We start from the raw sequence: 13,420 nt of genomic DNA on the forward strand, positions 1-13,420 counted from the left end.
GTAGTTTGGACCAAAAGAAAGGACAACAGCTGTTTCAGTTGAGCTCTGCATTTGAATTTCCAGGGTTTGTTGTAACCCCTATAAACTCAAGACAAAACTCAGCTGGTGTGAACTGAAACAAGATGTTTGAGTGAAAAAACTGCCAGTGGAAACCACTGAGCCTGAGAATCAAAACCTGCACTGCACAGATGTCTGGCAAGCCTGATGCAAATGTTATGTTTTCTTGCATATAATTCCAAGACCAACTATTTTTTTCACCGAAACCAAGGCTTTAGGGGCCAGGGAAAGAAATTAATTCAAAATGGCATCTCCTAATAAGCAAAGAAAGATCATGGACCCAGCAAGAGCAGGGAAATTACCTTTGCATATTTAGCTTTCAAGAGACAGAGGAGAGAACGAGAGAAATGGAACTGTGATCACAGTGGGGAAGTTTGTGAGAAACACAGGTTGTGTGGTTCAGGCAGCTTGAGGGAGTGCTGAAAGATTTCAGAAGGTGCACAGATTCCTTTCTCATTAATGAAGGGGCCCTGACTCCAGATCCACTGAACTCGCTCTGAGTGGAAGGCTATTCAGCTCTCCCCTTTGACTGAAAGCATGAGTCTGTCACTTATGAGCTCTCAGTCGCCTTCCTTTTAATAGGAAGTGGGGGAAGGGGCAAGAAGATGGCTGGAGGAGGGGAAGAAAAAGATTTAAAAAAAAAAAAATGCTGGTAGCTGAACATGGGACTTCATGGGATTTGCAGGACGGGCCTTTGGGGAAAGGTTAAAATCTTACAAGGTGAATGATGCTTTTCCTGGGCTGATTTTTTTCTCATTATTCACCAACATGTTAAGAAGTAAACTGCATCTTCGATCCATCCTTACCCTCTTATTTTCTTGTAATCTGACCAAATTATTTATTCTGCTAGCATGGAACTGAAAAAAAAAAAATTAAAAAAAATCTGGTCTTCAATTTTTTTTTTTTTTTATGGTAGATACCAGCTGTATTTTAATAATGCTAAAAAAGAAACCCTAAATAAACCAAATCCTAACCATCTTCCCTGCTGTAACAGGGAACATGCAGCCTGCTGTTCCAAATTGTAGACAGTCACGAGCTCTTGTCAGACTTTGTGTGGGCTTGAAATGTTCTTAGTCCTTTGCAGCTGAAAACAGAGCACAAATTATCACTAAAAGGATATGAAAAATTATGCTGGGACATTTGCTATAGCTGTACAGGAATGTTCCTCAAAGCAATCAGAAAAGTGAGCAGATAACTTAGCTCAGGTTTGAGGACTGTATTGACAGCTAGGTATTTCTAACAAAGGCTACTTTTTCGTTTGGAGAAAAAGACAAAAACTCACTGACCAAACTGCATTTTGCTAGTTTTTATGTGTTGTCAATGAAAGGGTATCAACTGCTCCTGGTCTGTAAAAACTTTGGTTATCTTCTAAACTAAGCAGAGATCTTGGCAGGAAACTGAATGGGCAACTTCAAGATAAATCTAAGTACTTCCTATGTGTATCAATCTGGGATGTAAATTCAGTACTGTAACATTTGGAGTGCTGTGCTTTACTCAGTGGAGCTCCTAGGTGTGTAGACTAATAGTAGTCACTTTTACAGAGATAGCATATCCAGAGTTTAAAAAAAACAGCTCTTAAAAAAATTTTTGCTCTTTGTGAGGTAATTTTTAACTGCATTTAAAACACAAAATATATGCAGAATCAGACTTTGAACCAATTGTAGCAATACAATCTAGAGGAAGGAAAAATAATAGTAATAAAAAGATAAGATCATTTTGCTCAGTAATGAAAACTGAGACTTGTGATCACAAACAGCACCAAAGGGAAAGGAGGGATTAAGTAACACTGAACATCAACCTTTACTTGGGGTCACTTAGATGAGTTCTGTTGCCTCTGACAAGTTTTGTACCACTACTCAGATCTCTAGCATTGGATGTGATAACCTCTGGCACCCCTTCCCTCATTTGTAATAAGATTACAAATTTATTATCATTTATTTTGAAAGAAGAAAGTGGAATATCCCAACATCACTAACCAAACAACATTTCCTCACTCTTTAAAACATGCACATACATATACCACAAGAACAATGCTAACTTCTGAATTGATGCTCTTTGATGTGTGAACATACAAGACAATTGGAGACATTCCAATTATCTCCAGTTCAAAGTTAGGCCAAAATTAGAAGCAGTTATGAATAATGGATTAGGTTTTAGTAGAAATGGCAGTGCTGCACAGAATAAAGATGAGAGTTTAGCTTAGCTGTGAATATGTGAACCAGGTAAGCCACACTTCCTTACACAGACACATTGGAATTGCACATCCTCAGAAGTTCAATTAACAAAACTCTTGTCAAAGCAGGGTTTTGTGACAGATTATAAATTGTTTTCAGATGCAATTCTGATGTTTTCCGGATAAATTAGAAGCCAAAGTTCCTTATGAAAAGTATTGGATTTAGGAGTGTTTTCTTAAGAAATAACCATGCCAAAAGTCTTGTCATTTACCATAGCAGCCTAGGAGTCAATACCCAGGCAAAACACGTATCTTGAAAGTTTTATCAGTCAACATGAACACCAGCTCAGATCAAAGGGTGCCTAAGCAGTCTATTTCCATTCATTGGGAGATTTTCCTGACAATCCAGCATTTTAATTAAAGAATAAAAATCTTCCAAGTAGTAATGCTGTAGTTGGATAAGCTATTTTTGCTTGGATTTCTATGCTACATTATAAAGAAAAAGATATGGAGTGAGCATTCCACCGTTGCTTTTTATTTCTGTAATTCTACTTTATTTTTTGGATTCTGTGAAGATTGGAGCTCAGATGCTCATGATAGTGCAGATTTGTAGGAATGAGAAGATATACATGGCTATTTCTTTGACTTTTGCACTCTATCAGAGACCTGTTTTCCTTGACTTGCTTTGCTTTCTCCAGAGTTCTGTGTAAGTGTGGGCAGTGCCAAGTTAGGCAGTGGTTGGCACTCAGGCTCAGTGCCTTGTTATTCACAGTTTTGACAAGGGTAGCAGACAACAGGGCAGAGATGATCTTTTATGGTTTGTGCCCCTGTTTCTGTATGGTTATTTACAGACACCGTTGTTGAAATCCTGTGTTGCCATTCTTCACCAACCTCAGTTTAAGTCTGCCAGTATTTTGCAAACCATAAAAACAAAATGATGACATAAAACAACTGATGTTCTCTAGATTTTTAGTAGCATTAAACAAGCTTTTGCAACAACAACAAAAAAAATTATCTCACTCAATAGACTCACTGGGAATGGAAAAACATAAAGCAGACATTTCAACAAATATATAGAACATCCATTAAAAAAGTTAATTAATTAACTAGCTAATATGAATTATTATGTATCATGCAATGCTAGAGCCTTTCAGGACTTTCATTTACTTTAGAAAATAACTACCACTAAAAAATACTAGCATATTCAGTTCTTTTCATCTTTTGCTTTAAAATTACAATTCCATTTCTAGAAGCAGCTGCTCCACTTGAACAAACCCTTCTTTACTTCAATAGACGTAGGTGTGAGAGGGGGTAGGTGTCTAACTTCATCTACCACAGGCATGCAGCAAGACTCTGCTCAACTTACAACACAGAGGTTTAAAATGCCAACACTTGAGTGCCTCTCCAGTCTCAAATTTCTCCAGCATCACCGAATTTTCATACCAAAGGAACAGCAGATTCAATAAGTAACATGGTAATAGTTACAATGTGATATACACCCCCTTTCCTGGACTGGTTTGAACAAAGTATAATATGACAAGAAATTCCTCAGCCTTCTTATCAGAGGGATTTGATGCAGGCTAGTGGGTAATCATGGTAGAATTTTGTCTATATTTCTTTATATTATGGTCTTAATTATTCTTAGAACAACATAAAATTATAGAATACAGTATCTTAGGTAGAAAATGGTTGTGATATGTAAGCATATAAAACATTAATGTTGAAAACACACAACAGAGCATTTTAGATCACCCTAATTAAAATTAGGCTAGATTTTATTTAAGAATTTGCAAAAGTAACTGTTTAAATAACTTAATGCATTTGCAACACTTCATGTGAAACAAGATGTGTTTTTTGGTATTTTTAGGTATGAACCAACTCCCAGTGGGATGTCTTGTAAGTTTAGGATTTCTAGCTAGTCTTTGCACATATTCTGTGGGATCCACAGGTGAGAAAAGAGGCAATTATAAAATACTCATAGGGAAGCTACTCTTGTACACAAGAAAAACAGTCTGATTTTCAGTGAACATTGCCAAATTAACAATCAGTACTGCAACACTGTTAAGTCATTATGCTTAAGCAGCTTCATTTGGGGGCAAGGCAAAGGTTTGAAGGTTTTTTCATGTATATAGATTTTAAAGAAGTGTTTGGCCAAGTTTTACCTGGCAAAAAAATCTCTTATAATTAAGAAAGTTAAAGGCATTATGAATAGACTGGCCAGGAAATCTGCCAAGACATGGAAAGCTTTTACTTTTAAACCACCAGCTCAAATATCAGTCAAACAGTAGGTAACTATCAGTTCAGGATACACAGAAGCACCAGGGAGGGACAGGATGGCAAGGAAATTAAATACATTTTTAAAATTGTTTTCATTCCTGATATCCAAAACAATTGAAACATTTGTTGCATATTTTAGTTTTTATGCCATGTGTGTGTATGTGAGCTTTACATAACATTTTACAGTTTGTATGTAGTGCACTGTCTGTTTGTTTCAAGACTTTACAGAGATAAAACTAAATAACAGAGTTGACTATATTTTCCTGGACAAGTGGAGACCACACTTCTGAGCACTACTTAATGCTTTACTACATTTATTGTAGCCATGTCTTAGAGACAGCTATTGATTTCACAAACCCAGCATATATCTCAACAGCTTCTCTCCTCAGCTTTATCAGTCATCTGGATCTGTTTCTACCTTGTCTAGCTCTGGAGGAAAAAAAGGTAGTTAGGAAAGTAGAAAATGCAGAGAAAACAGCATCAACCACTACTGCACTTTCCGATTTCTACAGAGATTACAGACTTCTGAGATCTAGTCTAAAAAAATCTTTTACTGACATGACCGTGGATTTTAGGGAGCTTTAGCATCCCTGCACAGATGAAAACATCAAAAATAAACCCCCAAAACAAACAACTCAAAACAGAGAAATCCACCCCCAGACAACCTTAAAACAAGTCTCTAAACCTGAACTAAACCATGCTATTCACAGCTTTTGCAAACCCGAGCAGACAGCCTAATGGGGAACACAAGTGAGCAACAGAAGGAACAAGCTTCCCCTGGGGAAATAGGATCAGTTTTAAGTTTCCCACGTGCTCATGCCTAGGGAATCCCCTTTGAAGTTGCTGGCTGACACAACATCTGTTTCATGCCACAGCAGCAGCTGTAGGGTTGAAATCCAGACTCATCAAAACATACATGGCTCTTGAATTCACTGCACTTATTTTATACTATTTGATTCTTCTTCTGGTAATAAAGCAGAAGAATAAAAATTTTTAAATTTAAGTAAAAGAATAAAAAACCTCCCTAAATGATTTTTAATTCTGGCACAATAAACTTGAAAAAAGCAGAGAAAAGGGTGAAAAATCCAATAACATCTTGCTGACAAAAATATAAGTGCTCTCCCTGCCCCTAAAAAAATATACAACTATAAATTATTGAAACTTGTTATTCAACTTAGCCAACTTTCAGGTGAGTCTCACCCCTAAGTGACAAAGCAAACAGGTTCAATGAGCACTTTGTTTTTTCATCATCAGCTATTGGAATTGTGGCTTGACCAGTACAGACCACAGGGAAAACAAAAGCTCCAGGAAGACAGTAAATCTTTTAGTTGTAGCACACTTACATTTATGTCCTCATAAAGATACTTTCATAAGGGTTTGGGCCGAAGTAGCTCAGTCATGTGAATTCTGTGACTGATTCATGTCAATATGCTTTAGCAAAACAGAAGATTAAGTAATTATTAAGTTAATATCACTAACTCACAGGTAGATAATAGAATTTTTTCTATTTTTTACTTTCAAAATTTGTGTATCTACAGCAGGGAGTTTGTTCACTTGAAGAACAATCCTCAGATTAACCCAGTGCAACTTTGACCACAGAGTCATACCACTTTAGAGCCTTATGTTCAATAGTTTATGATTGAATAGTCTGAGACTGTGTCCTAGGATGTGTATAAAAGGATAAACATGTATATATATATATATATGAAACAATAACCTCTGTTCTGTACTACCCAGCACCAATTCAAAACACAGTTTGTGATGTTATAGTGTCAGTCCTTCCCAAACTATGCAAAAGTCACTGTAAGTGGTAGAAAAGTGCTTATAGATAAAACTAAGTAGGCTTGAGAGCTCATCCATTTGCTCACTAGCTCTTGTTAGTCATCAAAATGCTTCCTTAAAAATTATTTTTGAATACTTAATTTGGTGGCAGCCGATTGCTAAAATTGTGCCATATTTAACTATTTTTGCAATTCTTCTCCGTCTATTTTCATCAAGATATTGTCAAGACTATCACATCAAATAGAGCCATTAAAATTAAACCAAAAGCAGTTCAGAGCCCTGCAAAATGAGTAGGCTTCAGACTCCCCCAAAAAACTCTCCTATTAACTGTTAATTAACTTCTTGGCAGTATCAGCAAAAGGAGTCCAAGAAATAGAGTTCAAGCAATAGATGTTCATGGGAACTGAATTACTTGCAGTAATTCAGGTAAGACAAAACACATCACATGTTTAACAGAAATGCTTTTAAACTGATACAGCTGCAGGTGAGTTACTGCAAATGAGCTCACCAGCCCAGAATTTCTCTCCATCAGCTGAAAAATAAAATCTGTAGAACCAGATAATGAAAACTGAGGGGGAAAAGTGGATCCCATAATTGATTGTAATGAATCTTCTAAAATACCTGTGGGAATGCTAACAATGTCACTGTCATAGTTTCTGCTAAAGCAAACAGAAGGTTGACAAATCAAACTGGCAATTTTGATCTGCTAATTGTGATGCCCTGAAGCTTGTAACACTAAAAATAAACTTATTTTTTGTTGAGCTCATTAAAAGAAATAGCAAGCCACGTGCATTTACAAAAATACCATATCAAGAAGATTGACATCAGCAGACATGCAGATTTTTCTTCCCCTGGGCACTAAATTGCTGATGTATGGACATGCTCCCTTCTTGGCATAATTGATTTTCACTTTCTGCTCAGTGGCATAGTTTTGGAATTGCTGGTGTCACAGCAAGCATGAATATGCAAGTAAAGGACACACTAGCCTGGATAAGTCCAGAGCTCTTTCACCTTGAACCCAAACTTGAGCCCAGTTTAAAATAGAATATTAGTTGTTTTTAAGTACTCAACTTTAAAAGGCCTGAGATTAAATTAATATAAAGAGTGCATATTACATTAACATACCTCTGTTATTTCTTGCTGGAGTCAAAATCAGACTAAATCCCAAACATTAAAAGCAACTAAATAGTTTTTTTAATGCCTTTTCTGCCCTTTCTTAAAAAAAAAAAAAAAAAAAAAAAAAAAAATTTGAAGACTCCATCAGCCCCTGAAAACACACAAATTGCCATTTATGTATGACAAGTTTTAGCAGCTCGTTTAAGCAGAGAAGGCCCAGCCTACATCTCCCTCTCAGATCTGCTTTAGCTCACTCTCTAATTCTCCTCTGTCTTTAAGTGAGCTAAGGTCCTCAGACTCCTGTAAGGGATCTCATGTTACATCCTTGAAACAAAACAGAAGTATCAACCCTTTATATTTGTATTTTATTTAACCAAAGCTGACTGATCCAGTTGGTTTCCCAACTGAATGTACCTTAAATCTTAATCAGCAGGCAAGACAATTCCTAAAAACTACAGGTTTCTATGACTAGAGTATCTATGAAAACCCAAAATCAAACAGACTACCAGTGGCAGCAGTGCCAAAATAACCATTAAAATCTCAGTCTTTAATTAACAGCCACACACTGGTATCACAGGCAACTCATGTCAGGCTATGTTAAAGCTGTTATTTTGGCAGAGGCACAGAAATACCTGGGGATTAACACCATGTCCTCTCTAAATCCTGGGGAAGACCTTTCCTTTCAGTCCAAGGGGGAGCTACAGTACCAAGAATCAGGGAAAAATCTGTTTCACGCTGCCCAGCAGAGTTATTCTCAGTGATGTCACAGAGCTGACTGTATGCTAGTAAAAATGCAGTTTACTCCACAGATACAGAACAGAATTTTCACAACCAGTTTTCCCTTTCAGTCAGAACTAAAAACAACATGGCCACAAACCATATCTTAAGTTGCTCCCACATTTTCATCTTAGTTTGCTCTTAAAATTGCTGGATACCTAAGGGGTAGAGCTGGACAGGACCTCTTCAGCAAAACATTTTCATAAAGGAAAATGTTCCATTTTCAAACTACAATACCCATTGGCTCTGACAAAACTATTGTGTGGGATGATTCTTCATGCCCCAGGCCAGAGAGAGGGAGTATGGTCAGTAATAAATACAGACTGCTGGCTAGCATGTTCAACCTTGCTTCAAGCTTACAAAGCTTTGCTCAGTTCAGAATCACTATTTGAAACTCTTTCCTCCCACTCCCATCTGCTGCCAAGTTATTAATGTGCCATCAAGTTATTCCGCAGCATGAATCTCTGAAATTTAGAAATCTTCAAATTCATCTAAAAGTGGTTTGAGAACAGCTTTTAAATCTTAAAATTTGTGTACAGCAAGGAAATCTTGAACACTTGTGCAGCCCTATGAGTAAGGCCAGGACCCAAATATTTCCTGCAGAGACCCACCTGAGGCTTTGAACCTCTAACTACATTCTACTCCTTAAATTTTAAAGTCTTACAAATGGTCCAGACTAACATGTGCCCATGTAAAAGCTCTAAGGCCATTGTTGTGAGTTTAATGGCATTTCCTGGACAAATTCCTTATCTCAAGTCCAGATAAAAGTGTTCAGTCTACAACCAAGGCCATCAATCCATAAAAACCATTAATATAATGCACAATTTTAATGCAGCATTCTTTTTTGAATTCCAAATGACAGTATCAGGCTGTATATGTCTCAAAGCCTTCCACAATGGCAAGAAGCAGAACACTCAGCTGTAGCTATGCCTGGAAAGGTGGTGGCATACAGCAGGGCTTCTGCACTGCCCTGTGGGTATAATGGACCTGTGGAAGGGAACATAACATGCAAGCACAGTCACCCTCTATACCCTGGCCACTTGCAAGGCCTGCAGAGCCCTGGGCAAGAGTTCAGACTGCCCCTCCAAGAAACAAGGCTAGGCATGAACCCAGCAGAGCTTCAAAGACCTGAGCAATGAGCTTTATTCATCCTACTGTGTGCATTAAAGGGTGGGAATGGACAGATAAAGGCTTGATCCCATGTTGGTATTTAATGAACACCGTGAACAATGCCATACACAATTAGGTTCATTTTCAATGCCAGTTTCTGTGGCTTTGTCCCTCTTTGCTTCCTTTAGTGCAGATGCTGGGGCTTTAAAGCATGTTGACATACTCTGTTAAACAAAACCAAGTGTTTATTATTAACAGACTTGTGTGGAAGGTGACCAAGCGAGTGACTTGAGCAGCTTGACAATGAAAGCTCCAAGGACAGCATTTCTAGGAGAGTCCCCTTATAATTGACTTTATAGCCTCAGATCAGCGTTAATGACATTTGTAATGACTGACTTTTCTTAAGTACAATTACATTTTAAATATACACACAGGCACATTTGAACAAGTTGTTTCCAAAATGCTGTTATCTAAGATGAGTGGAAAAATTCAAGTTCCTTCTTCCCTGACTCTATAATCTTCACTCTCAATTTGATCTCTCCTTCATTTTCTCCCGTTTTTCTTTGCTAAAATTCCTTGTTTTTACCAAGCTATTGACCAGCAATTTTCCACTGAAGATGAGATGTAACTGTGCTAAGAAACTGCATTCCAACAAGATAAAGTAAAAACTTACTGCTCAAATATAAAAACATATAAAGTAAGTGCAACAGTGTGAAAATATCCTTATCAGCATCTCACATGAATACTAATCATACTCACATACTTTGAGTACTAAGGCCACAGCGAGATTAAAAAATTTGTCAGTGTCCACAGCAGAAGCAGGAATAGAACCCAAATACTGCAAGTGTCAATCCAGGTCGTTAATCATAGGACATTGGAATGTGTTAGGGTGATGTTAGCCAGTGTGAGAGGCTGAAACAACCTTGAAGGCTGAGGCAGTCACGGCGTGGCTGCTGCTGACTCACTCTGCAGCAAGATGCTGCTCTGACCAGCTCAAGTGAACCACAGCAGTGTTGCCTCAAAAGCAAGCTACAGAATGAGTACAGGCTCTGCTCATTAAACCTGCTCTAGGGTCCACCCACCAGAAACATGAGGCAATGCCTGATGGAAACATCTTCAAAGTGCAAGCAATTTGCTGAGGAACAGGACTTACATAACTACAAAAACAATTAGACCTCAGAGAGTTTCTGTATCAACAGATTTCAACACTCAGAATATAGATAGCTAAAGGTCATCATCCACACTTTACAGAAGGGGAAATGAAATAAAATGATAACATGATTCATCTGTTACATGCTGTACGAGCTGAATTTAGGCCTTCAGCTCCTCTGATTTGTAAAAACTATCTTTCCAACATGATTGCACAAAACTGTATCCCCTAAACCAAGCATCATGTATCCCAGGAAAGGAAAGACATTTCACTGAACTTTTATCATAACATACCTCCCAACATTTGTATACACATACCTAGGTATGTATATAAACAAGAAATATAAATGCTTATGCTCCTTTACATACACATACAAAAAAGGTCTAAATAGACTCTGCTGGACTGCTGAATGGAGAAATATGGAAAAACACCACACTATAGATATATGTCTCAGAGAAGAGAGAGCATGCCTAGTGTTCCTTAATTCTATTGGAATGTTTCTTAATTCCTACATTTCTTAGTTCCAGTGACAGGTCAGATCTAAATTCTGATGTCAATAAAGCCAACAGAACCCCAAACAAACAAAAAGATCAGGGGTTGTTTTTACAACAGATTGAATCTGTGACTAGAGCTCAATTAACTAGGTATGTTTTGGTAAGATTAACAGACATATTCTTCTACAAGTCTCAGCAAATGTTTGAGTAAGGTGGGAAAACAGATTAGCACAGAATGGAATCCAATACCTGTTTTTCATGCATACTTATTTGCAGGCTTGCTAGTGTTATTCTTAGCCATAAATACTAGATGAGGTATTGAAAGATATTCATAGCATTCAGAAAGAAATATTATGTTATACAGTGGTAGCCTACAAATTTTTACCCTCTGCTTTTGATAACTTTTTATAAAGAACTTCAAGATGTTTGAGCAAGACTTAATAGAACTTGTCCCTCACCATCCTGTGGCATTACTCAGTAAGGTGCTGATGTGGCAGTGCAGCAGGTCAGACACCACTCACTGGGTTCCAGCCTGGAACTTGCTCAGTGTCCAAGGCAGGCCAAGGGATGTTAACTGAAGAAAGCCTCAGCATAAACAGGCATCAGCTCTGCTACAGCACCTGCACACACTAAAAGCTGTGGAGTAGAGCTAAGAGGCAGGATACTTGGCATGGGGAAAAAAAAGCGTAACTTTTCTAGTAGTGGTTTAAAAGAAAAACCTCGTTTTAAATAAGGAAAATAATCTCTATAGCAGAACTGTAAGCATTTGGAAACCAAGAAGGAATTCAGTAAGCAAGCAGTAAAGATGATGAGTAGCTACACATCCTACTAAAATCGATGTGTGTTTAGGATGGATGACAGTGCTTGTCCTCAAATTGTGAGCAATCATGAATCTATTCCTTACACTCATGAGTTCGTGCGTGTACCCAAATTCGTTTGCCGTGCCCACCTACCTAGAGTGGCGCACCTACTTCCAAAAAAGCTTTTCCTACATTAATCACCATGGAAACCAGTGAAGGCTTCAGCTACATATTCAAACACAGCGATCAAATAAATAATTTTAATAACAAAAATAAGTGTAATTAATGACTGGAGACCACGTAGCAACTGCTAAACCATCTCAAGTAAAACGAACAACAGGACGGAAAAGATTTGCTTATGCGGGAAAAAGCTGCAGAGATGGCAGCTCTCAGCTGCTACTGGGTGCAGGTGAGGGACTCTGTGGGGAGGCTGGATGTGCCTGGGAGCTTTTCTATGGAAGATAGGGAGTTTTTCCATGGGAGATCGGGAGCCTTTCCATGGGAGATCAGATTCTAGACAGGACCCGTGCCCGTGTGTGACACAGCAGGGGCTGGTCCCGCGTCAGCCCTACGGCTTGGGGCAAGCCCAGAGCTATCAGATGACTGATAGAGCGGAGAAACAACTCCGACCGAGGGAAAAATGAAAACAATTATGAGCGGGCAGGGCTGGGTTCCGGAGCGGCGCGTCCCGGCTGTGCCGTCCCGGAGCGCTCCCCGCGCACCGACCCGCGCAAACACGGGCGGGCTGGGGGCTGCAGAGCGTGTGTTTGGGGGAGAACACGGAAAAGGGAAAACAAACAAATCAATAAAAAAAGGAGAGGAGGGGTACAAAGCACCGCCGAGCGGGACGCTCGGGCGTTCACAGGAGGAAAGCCGCCCCGCGGAGCCCCGGCCGGGCGCGCCCGCCCCGCGCGGCCCCGTTTGAACGGGCCCCGCCGCCGCTCAGCCAACGGCGCGCCGCGGCCGCCCTGACGTCAGGCGCGGCGGGAGCGGGGCGGCCGGGCTGGCGGGGCGGCCGGGCTGTCAGAGCCGCGGGCCGCTGCCCGCCCGCCGGCGGAGCGCGGCGCCCAGGAAGATGAGGGTAAGGACTGCACCGGGGCCGCGCTGCTGCCGGAGCCACCGCGGGCTCGGGGCACGGAGCGCCGGGGTGCCGCCGGGCGGGAACCCCCGGACGCGTGGAGGGCACGGGTGGGTTTGGCGCGGAGCTGCCCCTGCGGCGGAGCCGGCGGCACGGAGCGGGTCCCCGGGCACGGAGCGATTCCCCGGGCACGGAGCGGGTCGCGGGCATTGATTGAGCGGGTCCCGGCGGTGGCCGGGGCTGTGCCGCAGGTGCCGCCGGGCTGTGCCGCAGTTCTGCCCGTCCCAGGACCGCGGTGTGGCAGCCCCGGCCGTGCGGGGACGCCGCGGCATGCTGCAGCGCGGAGAGCCGGGGATGGGAGCGGTACAGGCTGCGCACCAGAGAGGGCTTTAAAAACAAACTGATGCGACAGTGAGCGCCGTAAAGGGGTTTAAAAGGCTTGATGGCAAAAGCAGGCTACGTGTCCCGCTAAAGTATCGTTTCGGTGGGGATTTGTTTGATGGTTAGCTTTGCTTAAAAGCCCTGTGCGACTCCAAGTTGTTAACCAGAAGTGCTCATCACAGCCAAGCCATCCTGAGAAGCAGCTTGGGGCTGTATTGCTATGGA

At 40.6% G+C, this 13,420-nt stretch overlaps 1 protein-coding gene across 3 annotated transcripts in view; it reads left to right on the forward strand.

The window, feature by feature from the left end:
• RASGEF1A (RasGEF domain family member 1A) overlaps nt 1-13,420 on the forward strand; it is a 151,501-nt gene that overhangs the window by 112,285 nt on the left and 25,796 nt on the right. The window contains exon 1 of one of the 3 annotated variants that reach the window (XM_079311892.1): nt 12,580-12,817. The exons of the other annotated variants lie outside the window; for them this stretch is intronic. Within the exon in view, the coding sequence (XP_079168018.1) occupies nt 12,812-12,817 (6 nt within the window). The 5' untranslated portion in view covers nt 12,580-12,811. Of the gene's footprint in view, nt 1-12,579; nt 12,818-13,420 lie in introns of those variants that run through there. 3 annotated transcript variants of the gene reach the window in all.

Source organism: Erithacus rubecula, assembly GCF_903797595.1.
Source record: "Erithacus rubecula genome assembly, chromosome: 9".
Taxonomy (NCBI): Eukaryota; Metazoa; Chordata; class Aves; order Passeriformes; family Muscicapidae; genus Erithacus; species Erithacus rubecula.